At 50.1% G+C, this 17,056-nt stretch overlaps 3 protein-coding genes across 8 annotated transcripts in view; 1 reads left to right on the top strand and 2 right to left on the bottom strand.

The window, feature by feature from the left end:
• Window positions 1–1,933: 1,933 nt before the first annotated feature.
• CCDC163 (CCDC163 homolog) lies at window positions 1,934–5,309 on the bottom strand. Of its 3 annotated transcripts, none has more exons than XR_014808432.1 (5): window positions 4,642–5,084; window positions 4,461–4,524; window positions 4,101–4,168; window positions 3,292–3,426; window positions 1,934–2,223 (listed from the first exon to the last, which is right to left on the bottom strand). XR_014808432.1 is itself a non-coding variant. In XM_084965205.1 (5 exons), exons 1-5 carry the CDS (start codon window positions 5,078–5,080, stop codon window positions 2,116–2,118), a joined length of 537 nt encoding a protein of 178 aa, XP_084821331.1. In that variant the 5' UTR covers window positions 5,081–5,203; the 3' UTR covers window positions 1,934–2,115. The 3 variants fall into 3 exon arrangements, 1 of the variants encoding a protein (XP_084821331.1); XM_084965205.1 differs by lacking the exon at window positions 3,292–3,426 and having other exon boundaries at window positions 4,642–4,828; window positions 4,971–5,203; XR_014808433.1 differs by lacking the exons at window positions 1,934–2,223; window positions 3,292–3,426; window positions 4,101–4,168; window positions 4,461–4,524 and adding an exon at window positions 5,171–5,309 and having other exon boundaries at window positions 4,693–4,828; window positions 4,978–5,058.
• Window positions 5,310–7,000: 1,691 nt separating this feature from the next.
• Window positions 7,001–11,796, top strand: MMACHC (metabolism of cobalamin associated C). 2 transcript variants are annotated; one of them, NM_001244776.1, is given in 4 exon segments: window positions 7,001–7,098; window positions 8,979–9,173; window positions 9,892–10,044; window positions 10,773–11,796. In NM_001244776.1, coding segments are annotated over 4 exon segments (843 nt in total). In that variant the 5' UTR covers window positions 7,001–7,017; the 3' UTR covers window positions 11,187–11,796.
• Window positions 11,797–12,709: 913 nt separating this feature from the next.
• Window positions 12,710–17,056, bottom strand: part of PRDX1 (peroxiredoxin 1) — a 35,326-nt gene continuing 30,979 nt past the window's right edge. For all 3 annotated transcript variants that reach the window (NM_001445007.1, NM_001445002.1, NM_001445003.1), the window contains 1 exon segment: window positions 12,710–13,062. In NM_001445007.1, coding sequence (NP_001431936.1) covers window positions 12,977–13,062 — 86 coding nt within the window. In that variant the 3' untranslated portion in view covers window positions 12,710–12,976.

Here is a 17,056-nt window from a genome sequence, read left to right as displayed (position 1 = left end):
CTCAGCAATCTCCCTAATTGGAGTTCCCGTCGTGGCGCAGTGGTTAACGAATCCGACTAGGAACCATGAGGTTGTGGGTTCGATCCCTGCCCTTGCTCAGTGGGTTAACGATCCGGCGTTGCCGTGAGCTGTGGTGTAGGTTGCAGATGTGGCTCGGATCCTGTGTTGCTGTGGCTCTGGCGTAGGCTGGCAGCTACAGCTCCATTTAGACCCCTAGCCTGGGAACTTCCATATGCTGCGGGAGCAGCCCAAGAAATGACAAAAAAAAAAAAAAAAAAAAAAAAAGCAATCTCCCTAATGCAGAAATAATCCTTGAGGATTGCTTTACAGATATTCAGATGTCAAGGACCCACTCTTCATGACCTGCCAGGGCCTTGATTGTACCCCATAACAAGTAGTTCCTGCTCTACTCACCCTAGCCTTTTATTATGCTTTTATTTCTGATAACTGTCTCCCCTTCCCAGCCAAACTGAGCTAAGAGCTGGGACCTTTACAGAAGTCCACTGCACATCTTAGCTCAGGACAAACACATACCAGGACTGGTAAGCATTATGCTCAATAAAAAGCCACTTTGTGGGTAAATGGCATTATTTTTGGCTATATTTAGCAGTGGAAGAAACCTCATGACACCTCAGTGAGATGCTGCTGCTTCTAGGGAAATCCTGGACTTGCACTGTCCAGAATACAAGCCCAGGTAAGGAAAAAGTAAAGCTTCCCTTAGACTACCTGGGAAGATATACTTTCCAGAGAACTAGGCAGTAGAAGGATCAGAACCAGTAACCACAAAGCATTTTTTTAAAATATAATATAGGAAATAACAGAGTGTGTAACTCCTAGTAATAATAAGTATTCAATCATAAAATTTCAGTTAAATATATACATGGAGTTCCCGTTGTGGCTCAGGGGGTTAAGAATCCAACTGGTGTCCATAAGCATGCAGGTTCCATCCCTGGCCTCACTTAGTGGGTTAAAGGATCCTGAGTTGCCATGAACTGTGATGCAGGTTGCTGATGTGGCTTGGATCTGGCGTGGCGGTGGCACAGGCTGGCAGCTGTGGCTCCGACTCGACCCCTAGCCTGGGAACTTCCATATTCCGTGGGTGTGGCCCTAAAAAGACAAGAAAATAAATAAATAATGAATAAACATATATATGTATATTTACTAGGCTACAGTGTAAACTGTATTTCTCACTGGTGGTTATAGTCAAAAAATCCTGGAGTTCCCATTGTGGCGCAGTGGTTAACGAATCCGACTGGGAACCATGAGGTTGCGGGTTCGATCCCTGACCTTGCTCAGTGGGTTAACGATCCGGCGTTGCCGAGAGCTGTGGTGTAGGTTGCAGACGCGGCTCGGATCCCGCGTTGCTGTGGCTCTGGTGTAGGCCGGTGGCTCCAGCTCCGATTAGACCCCTAGCCTGGGAACCTCCATATGCCGCGGGAGCGGCCCAAAGAAATAGCAAAAAGACAAAAAAAAAAAAAAAAAATCCTAAAGCCACTGAATTAGAGGCAGAGAGACTGAAAGAAGAGAGAACAGGGAGGAGACTGCTGCAGAAATGCAGCCCGGGCTGCTGAGGATGAAGAGATATGGAGGGGCTAGAATGAGCCTTAAGGCAGAAGCTGGAAAAAAAAAAAAAAGGAAGGAGTCTTCTATGGCCCAGGTCAAAGGCCCATCAGAATATCTTGCCCCCCTCTGCATCTCACAGCAGTACTGCCCCAGAGCATTGTCCTACCACCTCACTCTACCCCCGAGAATGGGCGTTCCCATCTCCTTCCAACTTCCACTGAGCACAGAGCTTGCGCGCAGATTATGAGGTTATTAATGTCTATGAACTTGGATTTCAGAGACAGAGGTGGCAGGAAGCAGTCATGTAACAGGAGGAAGAAAAGGTACAGCTGACTCTATCCTATGTGGGTGCTGATTCACAGAAGACACATCACAATAAAACCATTTTATTGGAGTTGGTGGGTTGGGACAGACAGGCAGCGACAAGCCTCAGTAGGGAGGGCAAGTATTAGAGAGATGAAGAGGGGACCCAGAAAGAGGACCTTGGAGGGGAAGGTGAGCAAAGAAGACTTCATCGTATTACTCTTACTCTTAAAAGTCCTTACAGGTCACTCAGGAGCATCTTGGGGCCCTAAGAGAATAGATCTTCCTGCCCAAGGCTCTGGGCCTGGAGCTGAAAGCTGCTGGACTCCAGGTTAGAAAGAGTGTGCTTCTGGATATCTAAGAGGAGAGAAAAGAGAGAACAAACCATCAGCAAGCACTATGATACATTCAGACCTAGGTCCTGGGCCCTGATTTGGAGGGAGACACAGACCTGACTTGGGATAAGGAGAAACAGGGGTTGGTGGAGTCACAGAGAAAGAGACAAAACATCTTTCTACTCAGCATCAAACAATTAGGCAGCTGGCATCCAGGCACCAATTACTTTTCCTTCTATTTTTTTAACTTTTTTTAATTACAGTTGGTTTACAACGTTCTGTCAATTTCTGCTGAACAGCAATATGTACCAGTCATATGCATAACAAATACTTTTTTATTTTTTATTTTATTTTTATTTTTGGCCACACCCTTGGCGTGCACAAGTTCCCAGGCCGGGATTGAACCTGTGCAACAGCAGTGACCTGAGCCACAGCAGTGACAACGTCAGATTCTTAACCCATTGAGCCACAAGAGAACTCCTCCATGCACCATTAAGATTCAGCTTCCCAGGGAGTTCCCATCATGGCGCAGTGGTTAACGAATCTGACTAGGAACCATGAGGTTGCGGGTTCGATCCCTGCCCTTGCTCAGTGGGTTAACGATCCGGTGTTGCCGTGAGCTGTGGTGTAGGTTGCAGACGCGGCTCGGATCCCACGTTGCTGTGGCTCTGGCGTAGGCTGGCAGCTGCAGCTCCGATTTGACCCCTAGCCTGGGAACCTTCCATATGCCGCAGGAGCGGCCCAAGAAATGGCAAAAAGACAAAAAAAAAAAAAAAAAAAAGATTCATCTTCCCAGAGTACCTGTTGTGGCTCAGTGGTTAACAAACCCAACTGGGATCCATGAAGATGCAGGTTCGATTCCTGGCCTTACTCAGTGGGTTAAGGATCCAGCGTTGCCGTGAGCTGTGGTGTAGGTCACAGACACAGATGGGATCCAGCATTGCTGTGGCTATGGGGTAGGCTGGCAGCTGTGGCTCCAACTGGACCCCTAGCCTGGGAACCTCCACGTGCCACAGGAGTCGCCCTAAAAAGGAAAAAAAAAAAAAAAAAAAAAAGATTCCACTTCCCCAGATCCCTGCCTTACACCCACCTAGCTTCCTTTAAAAGTTCCCAGCTAATGTCTCTGTCTGAAAAGCTAACTTCAGAGCTAGATGAAGAAAGAGACACGGTGACAGTGGCAGCCAGGGACAGCGACAGCTTAGATTGGAGGACGTGAACGGAGGTCCTGCAGCGGGAAAGAATCAGAGGCAGAGACGGTGATGGTGGGTCAAAGGAGACTCCCAGCACAGCCTTCCTGAGGCTAGGACTCCACTCTCCTCCCCTTCATCCTCCAGTTACACAGAGATACCTCAGTAAATAGGTATGTGTGTCAAGAGTGCCCAGTACTGCCCCCATGCACTGGAGCCCCTACCATCCCACCAGCCCATGTCACACCTAGGATGACTGAACTTTAGTCCCCAGTACCTGGCCTCCCGCGAAACAATCCCTTCTACTGCCACAAGCACCCACATTCCTGACCTGAGGAGGCTGTGCTCCAGCCCGGCATCCTGCACGTCTGTCCTGGCAGCCTCCAGTGGGTAACCTTTGCCCTCCTGGTCATTTGGCAGCTGATCTGCCAGACCATGGCTCAGGTAGGACCAAGGCTTTCTCTCTCCAGGATTAGCACCCCACCCCCACAACTAGCCTCTTCGGCCCCCTCGGAATCCTCATGTGGACAAAGACAGTTCCTCGTAGACTGAAGCAGAGGGCTTGGGAAGAAGAGCTTTGGAGGGAGGAGGAATCAGCACAGGGAAGAGAAGGAAAGAGACAGGGGGTAGGAGAGGGCATCCTGGCCCGCCTGCAAAACAGGATAGAGAAAGGAAGGAAGATATGAACACACAGGTCCAATTCTGGTCCTACCTTCCAGCTGCAGGCCTCTGCTTGCTGCCCGTCAGTCATCTGTTTCAGCAGCAGCTCCCGGTACTGGCCTGCAAATGAAAGAAAATGTAAGGGGGTCATTCTCCAACTTCTTTCTTCCGCCGCCTTGTGCCCAGCCTGGCGCTGAACAATGGGACAGAAGCATTCTGGTCCAGCTTTTGGGCAGTTTCCAAGCTGACTAGGAAGACTAGACTCACGTCATAAGAGGTAAGACAAAAATACGAGGCCACATTTCTGGGTGACGCAAACAGTCGGAGCTATGGCCATTTATTAGGAAAGCAAGAAGGAATTCCAGAAAAGGGAACAGGTGAGTTCATACACACCTCCAATCTTTTTACTCACTCAGCTGGACCCACCGCAACTTCACTTCCTCCTCCAGAATCTCTGACTCCTCCCGTAGCAGTTGCTGCCCACGGGGATGACAGAAGTGTCATTCCAAAGGCAATTAACCAGCCCAGAGAAGGCTACCAGAGTAACAAGAGTTCAGAGGCCTACAGAAAGCTAGGTTTTGCCCATCACTCACTCGTTCTGCAGCTCTGGCTGAAGGCCCCTGGTAGCACTGCACTTTGGTGGTCCCATCTGTATTTGGGCTCAGGCCTGTACCTGCACCTGGCTTCGAGGTCACTGTATTTCCCTTCGCAGCCCCTCCAAACGTTGCTCCAGGAGAAAGGCCCTTCACTCTGGGGCCCCCTGCCACAACCTTAGTGATTCTATAGTGGGACAAGTTGGGGAAGAACTTTACACACGAGCCTAGAGACTCCACTTGCAAATCGAGATACAAGGGCACATACAACAAGTGCAACAAAATGTGTGCCCACATATGAGGCTGTGTGCATGAAGAAAAGAACTGACCGGATACCTTCCAGGGCACAGATCTGATACTTCCACCGTTCTTTCTCTTCCAGAGGGCCCTGCACAGCCTGTCTGAGTGCCTTAGTCCCTACCCAGGCAGAAAACCGCATGAGTTACTGTATGTAAGGCGCTTCCCCAACACCTGGCACCCTCCTCTCACACAAACCCCAAACATACACACCTAGGACTCCATGTCTCACCTGAGCCTGGGATTGAAGATGGGATTGAAGAATAGTAACTTCAGCCCAAAGAGAAGATGCATTATGGACCTCAGCCCAAATCAGCCTCTCTGGGACAATGGCAATCTCTAGAGCCCAAGGCTGTTGAGCTTGGACTCCTGTCTAGGAAGGCAAGTGACGAGGGGAAATCCGAGTCCCAGCCAGGTCTCCTGCAGAAGGAATAAGGCAAAGTCAGTGCAAAGTCTATTAGAGGGAGGGGGAGGACTGATGTTTGCTCAGGAAAGGAAAAAGCTGAATTTGTAAGGAATAGTGGTACAGGCACCAATAAAAGGCAGATCCTGGAAAGAGAAAAGGCTGGCGGGTAAGTAGGAAAAGGAACAATACTTACCTGCGGTGGAGACCCCAAAGGAATACAGCTGCTGCTACAAAACAAAGAAGGGCACAGGCCAATGAGTTCTTGGTGTTCCTTAACCCACTACCTTAATCCGGGGGCAGGGGCCTCAGGTGCCCCCTCGTCTTAATCCTGGCCACATTTCCGTCAGTAGCTTTTTTTTTTTTTTTTTTTTTTTGGTCTTTTCTAGGGGCCACTCCCTCGGCATATGGATGTTCCCAGGCTAGGGGCCGAATCGGAGCAATAGCTGCCGGCCTACACCACAACCACAGCAACTCGGGATCCGAGCTACACCACAGCTCAGGGCAACGCTGGATCGTTAACCCACTGAGCGGGGCCAGGGATGGAACCCGCAACCTCATGGTCGGATTCGTTAACCACCGAGCCAGGACAGGAACTCCCGGTCAGTAGCATTGAGAAGCGTGTCGAGCTGCTCAAAGTCTGGTTCCTTCTCATAGCCTGAGGCAGTGGTCTGGGTCCCTAGAGCCTTACGCCCTTGCTCTCCCAACCCGGGACATCCGAGGCAAAGCCCGGGAAAGGCCAGAACGTCAGCTCGAAAGAGATGAGTGGGTACGCAATACTAAAAGTAAGGATGCTGGAGTTCCCATCGTGGCGCAGCGGTTAACGAATCCGACTAGGAACCATGAGGTTGCGGGTTCGGTCCCTGCCCTTGCTCAGTGGGTTAAGGATCCGGCGTTGCCGTGGGCTGTGGTGTAGGTTGCAGACACGGCTCGGATCCCGCGTTGCTGTGGCTCTGGCGTAGGCCAGGGGCTACAGCTCCGATTAGACCCCTAGCCTGGGAACCTCCATATGCCGCGGGAGTGGCCCAAAAAAAATAGCAAAAAGACAAAAATAATGATAATAATAAAAAATAAAATAAAAAAATAAAAGTAAGGATGCAATATTAGACCAAAATTAAGCCTCAGGGACTCGTCAGGGGAGCAGCGTCCTTGGGGAACTGGGGTACAAGAGGGTTACCCTGATACAGATACCAGGGGGGAGTTGAAGATGCTGAATCTTGGTCGAGACCTCCGCAGACGCAGGACACTGGCGCGATTACACCGAATCTAAGGCAGCGACTCCTGCCGCCACCCTGTTCGAACCTATGACACTCCGGGAAAGCCAGACTTTGGACTGGCCTCCGCGGCGCCGATTGGGAAACTGAGTTCGCCCCACACGGAGACAACCGGCAGCAGAAGAAGGCTGCCAAGCTACATTTTTCTGGAAGCGTTTAACACGCGCATTAGCACATGCACACACCCCCACCATGCCGCGAAACAGTCTTTCTGATTTTGTAGCCGCCGCGTCTAAGGACCAAATGAACTACGTGTCCCAGGATGCATCGCGCAGAGCCAACGATGTTCCGCTGCAGATCCAGTAGCTCTTGGGAAATGGAGTTCAAGCTACCTCGACGTTTAACGGCCCGCGTTGGCCTTCAAACTCCATTTCCCAGCAGGCTCAGCGTGTAGCGTGCGCTATGGAGCCCCATGTCGCAGAGCTGAAGCAGAGGATTGAGGACACGTTATGCCCTTTTGGCTTCGAAATTTACCCCTTCCAGGTTGGTTTATCCCTACCGCGGTGCTAGGGCAAAACGTATGATTAGCCTCGGTGCCACTGGCCTCTATTCTTTCCCGAGCTCCCCCGGCCGCGTGTCCGTCTGACCTACCGGGAGAGGGTGTCAACGGGCGCTTAAGTTCAAAGGGTAGAGAAGCGTTGCACGTTTGTCCTTTTACCCTCATATATTGCCGGACTGATGAGCAGGAGACACCACATGATCAGTAACCTTGTGGCCTTGTCACCTACGCAGTTTACATAGGGGCCAGAGTCACTTTGGAAGCTTCCCGAAGGAGTTAGGAGAGGGCAACGTCTGAAAGATTTGCATGGCTAGAATTTAGGTCATCTCATGAGGGAAGGACATTCCTGGGGTTGAACAAGCAAATGATTGGCTGGTCTGTCCCATCTACCAACCAAAGGAGGGATTCATGAAGTTGCCAATTACTAGGACCCGTCTGAGTACAGAGACTGCATACTTACCTGACACACAAGTCTAGCATCACCACCTACCGTTTTGCACATAGGTCCATTTCCCCATATCCATTGCCTCCTGCACTGAGCCCTCTGCTTGGAAACAAAGCTGATTAAACTCAGCTTGAGCCTTTTGCCTGATGCTTAAGAGGCAGCCCACTCCCACAACCTTCCAATGAGTGGCCCCTAAGCAGTGCTGGGTAATGATATAGAGGAAGAGGTAGGTTGGGTTTAGAGTGAGAGAGCCTTCTCTGAAACAGTGGAGTTGAGCTGTATATGAAAAAATAGATTGGAAGGAAGGACAGTTATATACATCGCAAATGTCAGGAATAGCTTGAGTAAAGGTGTGGAGGTAGTAGTGGTGGCTGGCAGGTATGGGGGAGAGTGGGGATGCGTATCTGGTGTGATCAGGCAGGCCTGGGTGGTGGGGGCTGTGGTATTGAACTGTGCCATCTATAGTCCTGCCAGTCATCCTAGGCTCCTCCATCTCTCACCTCCCCAACCCTACATCCAGTCAGCCACTGGGCCCTTTAGGAATCTGTCTGCTGCATCTTCCAAATCCATTCCTTCCCATTGAACACATCTATGCCCTGGTCCAGGCCAGTTTTTTGGGGGCCACACCCACGGTATGTGGAAGTTCCCAGGCCAGGTACTGAACCTACACCACAGTAGTGACCCAAGCCACAGTAATGATGCCAGATCCTTACCTGCTGAGCCACTAGGGAATGCCATAGGCCACTATTTCTCATCGAGATTACTGCGATAACCTCCTGCTGTCACTTCGCCTCCCTTCCATCCTCCACACTGCAGCCAGAGTGACCTGAAACTGATTATGTCAGTTTACTTCTTAGATCTTCAAGGGCTAATCCCTCATTGTCACCAAATTAGACCCATATTCCTTAAATTGATATTCAAAGGCCAGTCACCATCTCTCACTCTTAGTGATCTCTCCAGGCGTCTCTCTCTCTGCTTCCCACTCTGGACCCTTCCTTTCTATCAAAGTAGATAATTTGTCATTCTCCACCTACGCCTTGTACTTCCTCCTTCTCTGTTGATGATGGGACCTGCTTAATACACACACCAGATTCCCCTTCCCCGTGGCAGCCTGTCAGTTTCCTTCCCGGCCTTCAAGACTCAGCTTCCTAGAAGCCTTTTCTAATTTCAGAGAACCCTCATTTGGTCCTGTCATTGCATTAATCATAGTACAGCCAGTTTCTTTTTGTTCTTAGTTATTCATGAATTCTCTGCCTCTCTATGGGAATTCCCTGTCAAATGCAGGTACGTCCCTTAGAAGCACAATTCAGACAGCATCAGTAGAATTTCACTGAGTAAGATGGAGGCTGGACAAGACACATGAGGCCTCGAGTGCCAGGCTAAGGAATGGGCCTTAGGCCTGAATTTTCTCTGTTCCAGGTCGCATGGTACAATGCACTCCTGCCTGCAGCCTTCCACCTGCCCTTGCCAGGACCTACCCTGGCCTTCCTGGTACTCAGCACACCTGCCATGTTTGACCGGGCCCTCAAGCCCTTCCTGCAGAGTTGCCACCTCCAACCACTGACAGACCCTGTGGACCAGTGTGTGGCCTACCACCTAGGCCGCGTTAGAAAGGTGAGCAAGGCTGTAACCTCCCTCAGATTCCAAATGTGCAGCTGCTTCCAGCTCCTCCAAGTTCAGTGTAGAATCTAGATCTGTCTAGGACTAGGAGCCGCTGCCCAGGCAGGATGTTCTAACGCCGGTTCTGACAACGTGATCTCTCCCCATTCTGCCTTTTCACACCTGTTTGGCCACCTTCGCTAGCAGCTCCTCAGGTCTGAGATCAGCCTCACTCCCCCTTCCCTGATGGGCAAGTATATGATCAGCCTTCCCCTGGCCTCCTGGTGAGATGGGAATAAGCCCAGCATCCCCCCTGCACCTCTCACCTGTCTTTTCCTTAGACCTGGAAGCTTTATGCCACTTTTGGGGCCTTTTGAGGACAGAACAGGACTCCGCTGCCACACACGCACACTTGCAGGTACACATACGCTGGGTCTTCCCAAAGCAGGGCCACATCTTCCTCCTCACTGGGCCTCCGGCGGGCAGAGCCAAGTCACCTCTTGTAAAGGTTGGTGAGCAATACCTTGTGTATTTCCCTTCAAAAATGGGCCCTTCTAGACATGGTATCATTTTCTTCATGCTGGAGACCCAGCCTCACTCCAAGTTTAAGGTCATGTTTTCCCTTCAAACGTGACTTCTGAAGACAGGACCACATTAGCACAACCAAAGGCTCTGTTGGACATGGTCGCAGTTCCTCTCATGCTAAAAGCCTCCGTCTTGTTCTCTATCTCAGAGCCTCCCAGAGCTGCAGATAGAAGTCATCGCTGACTACGAGGTCCACCCAAATCGGCGCCCCAAGATTCTGGCCCAGACGGCAGCCCACGTGGCAGGTGCTGCTTACTACTACCAACGACAGGACGTGGAGTCTGACCCCTGGGGAACCCAGGTCAGAGGGCAAGTGTAAATGAGTAGGGCTTGAGAGAGAATGCTATCAAAATGCCCACGGGAGTTCCTGCTGTGGCACAGCGGAAACAAATCCAACTAGTAACCATGAGGTTGCGGGTTCCATCCCTGGCCTCGCTCAGTGGGTTAAGGATCCGGCGTTGCCGTGAACTGTGGTGTAGTGTAGGTCACAGATGCAGCTGGATCTGGCGTTGCTCTGGCTGTGGTGTAGACCGGCGGCAACAGCTCCAATTATACCCCTAGCCTGGGAACCTTCATATGCCACAGGTGCAACCCTAAAAACAAAAACAAAAAAAATTCCCTAGGATTCCAGATCCCATTCTTCCACCTCCCCTGGGTGAAGTTGGTAGGCACAGTCCAGGACAAAGGTACACTCTGGTCAGGGGTCCAGTTCAACGTGCTTCCTGGTGTTTGCCTAAGGATACACCCGAGGATTACTCCTTTCTGTTACAGGAGGGGTTACAGCCATGATTAGACCAGTGGTGAGACTGAGGCTGAGCTTAAGGAACCTTTCCTCATGGTCAGTTAATTCATGAAGAGTTCCACAGGGGAGGGCCTGGGGAGCACGCCCAGAAGATTGAGGTCCCTGTGGAGTCAGTGTCTACTGAATGAGAAGTTCAGTGAGTGAACCTAGGTTGCAGTGAAGGCAGTTGGTGGGACTTGGTGCCAGGGTGACTTCCACAACCTTCCTTTGCTTTGCCCTCTCTCCAGCACATATCAGGTGTGTGTATACATCCCCGATTTGGGGGCTGGTTTGCCATCCGGGGGGTGGTGCTGCTGCCAGGAATGGAGGTGCCGGATCTGCCACCCACAAAGCCCATTGACTGTGTACCTGCAAGAGCCGACCGGATCGCCCTGCTCGAACGCTTCAATTTCCATTGGCGTGACTGGACTTACCGGGACGTTGTGACCCCTCAGGAGCGCTACTCAGAGGAGCAGAAGGCCTACTTCTCCACCCCGCCTGCCCAACGCTTGGCTTTACTGGGCTTGTCCCAGCCTTCAGAAGAGCCTGGCCCTGCATCCCATGAGCTTCTCCCTACCACATCCTCACCCAAGAAGCCTCAGAATCTTAGCAGAGGCTGGCTCAGCCCCAAGGCCTCACTGCCTGCATCCCCCGGCCCTTGACACCCTCCCCTCCCTGCAGATCCTCGTTCATGGCAGTGGCGCCTGCTGGGATGTCCTTGGTTCTGGCAAGACGTTTTATTTGGGGTACGAGATAATTAGGGTACAAGATGATTATTTTTGATAAAAGAATTGAGATTTTTTTGTGTGTTGCCTTTTAGGACTGCACTTGTGGCACCTGGCGGTCCCCAGGCTAAGGGTCGAATGGGAGCTGTAGCTGCCAGCCTACACCACAGCCACAGTAACTAGGGATCCAGGCCACGTCTTCAACCTACACGAAGACTCGCTGCTATGCCAGATCCTTGACCAACTGAGTGGGGCCAGGGATCGAACCTGTGTCCTCATGGATACTAGTCAGATTGATTTCTGCTGAGCCACGACAGGAACTCCTGTAGTAGAGATCTTAAGTGAAGATAACAAGGCTGAGAGTTTGCTCAAGACCAAAGGCCAGAGCAGATCCAGACGTCCCACCTGCCTTGGAATATGGATTACCTGTAACCATTTCTCTGCAGTGCTTCGGGATGCTGCTTAGTTTAACGAGCAACTAAATACCTGCCTCAGAAGGTTGTTGTAGAGACTGAATAAATACTGCCTGGCATATGGTAAGCCGTTACTGAAGGCCCTGACTTGCTGCTTAGAGGTCTTGTCTGAGTACTGGAGGGTGGGAAGGCTGGGGTAGCCAATAAAGCTAAGTGTCTGGAAGCGCAGCACATGATACACGACAAGATCCTCAGTTCTGAGTCTGCCCTAACCTCAAAGGTGCAGAAGGAATCCACCTTCACCCCACTAACCCTCCCCCTCAAGACAATGACATGAGTGAGGACTGGATGGAACCACGATGCAGCCTTGTCGCTGTGAGGACCTGGGTTCGATCCCTGGCCTCAGTGGGTTAAGGCTCCAGCACTGCCCCAAGCTGCGGAGCACGTGGCAGATGCGGCTCAGATCCCTCGTGGCGGTGGCATGAGCTAGCAGCTGCAGCTCCAATTTGACCCCAGCTCAGTTCCCATCGTGGCTCAGTTGTCAATGAACCCGACTAGGAACCATGAGGATGCGGCTTCGATCCCTGGCCTTGCTCAGTGGGTTAAGGATCCGGCATTACCATGAGCTGTGGTGTAGGTCGCAGGCACGGCTCAGATCTAGTGTGGCTGGGGTGTAGGCCAGTGGCTACAGCTCCAATTAGACCCCTAGCCTGGGAACCTCCATATGTCGCAGGTGCAGCCCTAGAAAAGGAAGGAAAAAAAAAAAGTTAACAGAGTAATCTCACTGGAGTCTCAACCTGCAATGCAGCCTGTAACAAAATTGCAGTGCCTTGGCCAGTACTGTAACAGGTCTTGCTCTTCCCCAGATACAGTGAAATGAAACGGTAACACTTCTCACTGTGTCCATTTCCATTTCGCCTCTAATATAATTTCCTGATTCTGAGGCAGCTCTCACACCTCATTTTCCTCTAAAGAGGACAGCGAAGAGTAATCCCTCTTAAAGTCACAGGGTAGTTAATGCCCTCGCCCAATGAAGAATCAACAAAGTCTCAGTTCAGGTTTAATAGGAACTACAAAAGGTCAAAAGTGAAACCCTGCTACTGACACACCAGTCGGCCTGCCACGTAATTAAAGCGCAGGCCATTTCCTCCCGAGGAAGAAAAGTCTGGCCTCCCTAACCCCTGCAAGAAAGGCCTGTCCTGTCCCACACACCTGAGCTGAGTATAAGGTCTTGTGTTTTAAGCATGACAATAGTACAAAAGACGTTGTTCTCATGGACACCCACTGCCGCCTGGCCCTGAGATGGCCCAGCGCTCACTTCTGTTTAGAGAAATATTCTTTGCTCTTCTGGACATCAGGCTTGATGGTATCACTGCCAGGCTTCCAACCAGCCGGGCACACTGCAAGAGAAAGGGTCCTAATTAATAACCCGACCAGTGGTAAACTCCGCCCTTCCAAGGACAATTGGATTCCTCAAAACCAAATCTGCCCTAAAAAGCACCAACATTCAGGAGTTCCCCTCATGGCACAGTGGTTAATGAATCTGACTAGGAACTACGAGGTTGCAGGTTCGATCCCTGGCCTTGCTCAGTGGGTTGAGGATCCGGTGTGGCCATGAGCTATGTGGTATAGGTCGCAGACACAGCTCAGATCCCAAGTTGCTATGGCATAAGCTGGCGGCTACACCTCTGATTAGACCCCTAGCCTGGGAACCTCTATATGCTGCAGGTGCAGCCCTAGAAAAAAAGAAAAATTAAAAAAATAAAAAAGTTTAAAAAATAAAAATAAATTAAAAATAAATAAAAAGAACTTCCTGAGTGAGAGATTAAACTCTCACCACAGCAGCAACCCAAGCCGCTGCAGTGACAACACTGGATCCTTAGCCTGCTGTGCCACAAGAGAACACCCTCTTTGTATGCTTCAGAAATACACCTTTAGGAGTTCCTATTGTGGCTCAGCGGTAATGAACCTGACTAGTGTGCCTAATGTTGCAGGTTCGATCCCTGGCCCCACTCTGTGGGTTAAGGATTTGGCGTTGCTGTGAGCTGTGGTGTAGGACGGCAGCTGCAAGTCTGATTTGGCCCCTAGCTTGGGAACTTCATATGCCACAGGTATGGCCCTAAAAAAGCAAAAAAAGGAGTTCCCATCAGGGCACAGCGGAAACAAACCTGACTAGAAACCATAAGGTTTTGGGTTCGATCCCTGGCCTTGCTCAGTGGGTTAAGGATCCGGCGTTGCCATGAGCTATGGTGTAGGTTGCAGATGTGGCCCGGATCCCACATTGCTGTCGCTGGCGGCTACAGCTCAGATTAGACCCCTAGCCTGGGAACCTCCATATGCCATGGGAGCGGCCCTAGAAAAGGCAAAAAGACAAAAAAAAAAAAAAAAAAAAAGAATGAAGTTCTGGAGTTGTAGTTGTGGTTCAGTGGTTAAAGAACCCCACTAGTACCCATGAGGATGCAGGTTCGATCCCTGGCCCTGCTCAGTGGGTTACGGATCTGGCGATGCCATGGACTGTAGGCTGTAGACATGGCTTGGATCTCTCGTTGCTGTGGCTGTGGCACAGGCCAGTGGCTACAGCTCTGATTCAACCCCTAGCCTGGGAATCTCCCCTAGCCTCGGGTTTGGCCCTATAAAAACAAAAAAGACCAGAAAAAAGAGAATGAAGTTCTGATACATGCTACAGCCCAGGTGAACTTGGAGAACATCCTGAAAACATTACGCTAAGTGAAAGAAACAGGACACAGATGGAAAGATACTTTATGATTTCACTTATAAGAAATATCTAGAATAGGTAAATTGGTAGACACAAAGTAGACGTTACAAAGGCTAAAGAGAAGGGAATGATGGGTTACGCTTCCTGGTTACTGCCGCTTTGGGATGATGAAAAGGATGCGAAATTCATAGTGGTGATGCACACTGAAAGTACTGAGTGCCATGCCACTGAATTATCCACTTAAAATGGTAAACTATATTACATATATAAAGATATTAATTAAAAAAAAACTTGAGTGACTTGCCCACATACCCAAGGAAGAAATAAGCTAATAAAGACAAATCCAGGACTGCGTAAACCCCAACAATGAGCTGCTTCTTCCCTCTGGCAGCCTTGCAGAGATCTGAAGGCGGCAGGCGGCAGGCAGCTGCCCTTCTCGGTGCTCCTTAAAGCTGCCAAACCAGACTGCCTGAAATACAAGGGGGGCAGGACCTCCACAGAAGGCCCTGCTTGTTTCACTCAGCAAAAGGTCTGAGTATGAGTCTTCTGTACCCTCACAGGCAGAAAACCCTTCCTGCGATCCCTCGCGCCTTGGGCAAACCTGAGGCAAGTGAGGCAAGGGAACCAATCTCTGAATTTTCCACTCCATGTGCTGTTTTGTCTTCTTGGAGACATTCAGTCACTGAAATCCAGTAATGGAGCAGCAGCAAAAGTCTCACTTGCTTAAGAGAGGAGAAGCCCCTTTGGGTCCAAGGATGTCACAGCCTCAGATGTCAAATGCTGCAAAACCAGCAGTCTAGAAACAAGGGGTGGGTGGAAAAAGCACCAAACGGCAAACCCAGCTTACTCGACTTTTCCTGAAAGCTCCCTTTGATTGCTATAGTCATTGGCTTTTAGTGGCACCAAAGGGTTAGAACATAAGTCTTAAGTATAAACAAGGTTCAGAGAACAAAGCGGCATAAAAGCACAGACCAGACCCAGAGTCACCCAGTAGTTTACCAGCAGGTGCTAAGAGGGAACCAAAGATTCTTCTGTCTAGAAGAAAACAGAAAGCTTTAGGAGAATAACCCAATTATAAATCATGACACAAAGACAGGAGGAATAAAGAACAGAAAGAAGGACCTTACAATGCAGTCTCCTTGGCACTAAGGCTTCTTGGCACCTAAGACCATACCAATAATGAATGACAGGACAGAGAGAGCCACACTTGGATGCTGCACTCATACTCAACAGTACTGGTTTTTCAGAATCAATATGGAGCCCAGCAGAAGTGGTTAAGTCCCACATTCACCAGCCTTTGAGTGCAGCTGAAGTTCCACGACCCTCCAAGGAGAAAATGATACAGTCTGGGAACCCAGAATGTGGGAACTTCCTTAATGCACAAGGGCCTTAACGCTGACCTTTTCAGTGTTCTAATTACCTAAAAAAGGGAGGGCTTTGAATCTATATCCCAGGTCCAACATTAACTGACTACATTCTAAGTGTTAGTTTACTGTCCTTAAAAACAGGAACAGGAGTTCCCACTGTGGCAGAGCAGGATCAGCGGCATCTCTGGAGTGCTGGTATGGAGTGGGCATTGCCACAGCTGTGGCACGCGTCACAACTGCAGCTCGGAGCTGATCCATGGTCTGGAAACTCCATATACCACAAGGCGGCCAAAAAAAAAAAAAAAAAAAAAGGCAGGAACATAGAATATACAAGTACCAGGTCACACCCGAAACTAGTATGATGTTTTTCTGACCATACCTTCGGCATGTAGAGTTCCCGAGCCAGGGATCAAACGAGTCACAGCAGTGACAATAACCTGCTAGGACGCCAGGGAACTCCTAATATAATGCTATATGTAAATTATATCTCGACCTTATTTTTTTGTGTTTTGTCTTTTTAGAGCCGCACCCAAGGCATACGAAGTTCCCAGGCCAGGGGTCCAATCGGAGCTGTTGCTGCCAGCCTACGCCACAGCACCACCAGATGTGAACTGCATCTACGACCTATACGACCTATACCCCGGCTCACGGCAACGCCGGATCCTTAACTCTCATGGTTCCTAATTGGATTTGTTTCCACTGTGCCACGATGGGAACTCCGTTATCTCAACTTTAAAAATAGCAATGTAGGAGTCCCTATTGGCTCAGCAAGTTTAAATCCAGCTAGTATTCATGAAGATACCAGTTCGATCCCTGGCCTAGCTCGGTGAGTTAAGGATTCACCGTTGATGTGACCTGTGGTATAGGTCACGGACATGGCTCAGATCCGGTGTTGCTGTGGCAAAGGCCAGCAGCTGCAGCTCTGATTCTATCCCTAGCCTGGAAACTTCCATATGTCTCAGGCATGGCCCTAAAAAGCAAATAATAAAATAAGGGAGTTCCCGTAGTGGCTCAGCAGTTAACGAACCCAACTAGTATCCATAAGGACATGGGTTCAATCCCTGGCCCTGCTCAGAGGTGGTTAAGGATCCAGCGTTGCCATTAGCTGTGGTGTAGGTTACAGATGCAGCTCAGATCCAGAGTTGCTGTGGCGTAGACCAGCAGCCACAGCCCTGATTAGACCCCTAGCCTGGAAACCTCCATATGCTGCGGGTACAGCCCTAAAAAGACAAAAAAGACAAAAAGAAAAAAAGAGTCTAGCCTACATATGCAAGCTCCTAGAAACGTCCATAAGGACCAACTGCCACTCCC

Source organism: Sus scrofa, chromosome 6 (genome assembly GCF_054392235.1).
Source record: "Sus scrofa isolate SSC_HxYL_T2T_F1_AM1 chromosome 6, Sscrofa_HxYL_maternal_Yorkshire_Landrace_v2.0, whole genome shotgun sequence".
NCBI lineage: Eukaryota > Metazoa > Chordata > Mammalia > Artiodactyla > Suidae > Sus > Sus scrofa.
Note: the sequence above shows the minus strand (reverse complement) of the source record. Positions and strands in the feature narration are given on the sequence as shown.

Bases quoted from the DNA above. Each gene is read 5' to 3' on its own strand.
- CCDC163 (XM_084965205.1), bottom strand. From the start codon at position 5,080: ATGCGGTTTTCTGCCTGGGTAGGGACTAAGGCACTCAGACAGGCTGTG. The intron at 4,169-4,460 runs GTGAGTAAAAAG...TTTCATTTGCAG, and splicing joins GTTGCGGTGGGTCCAGCTGA to GCCAGTACCGGGAGCTGCTG. The intron at 2,224-4,100 runs GTAGGACCAGAA...CTCTCCTCTTAG, and splicing joins CAGAGGCCTGCAGCTGGAAG to ATATCCAGAAGCACACTCTT.
- MMACHC (XM_084958224.1), top strand. From the start codon at position 7,018: ATGGAGCCCCATGTCGCAGAGCTGAAGCAGAGGATTGAGGACACGTTA. The intron at 9,174-9,891 runs GTGAGCAAGGCT...TCTCTATCTCAG, and splicing joins ACCTAGGCCGCGTTAGAAAG to AGCCTCCCAGAGCTGCAGAT. The intron at 9,989-10,772 runs GTGCTGCTTACT...CCCTCTCTCCAG, and splicing joins GACGGCAGCCCACGTGGCAG to CACATATCAGGTGTGTGTAT.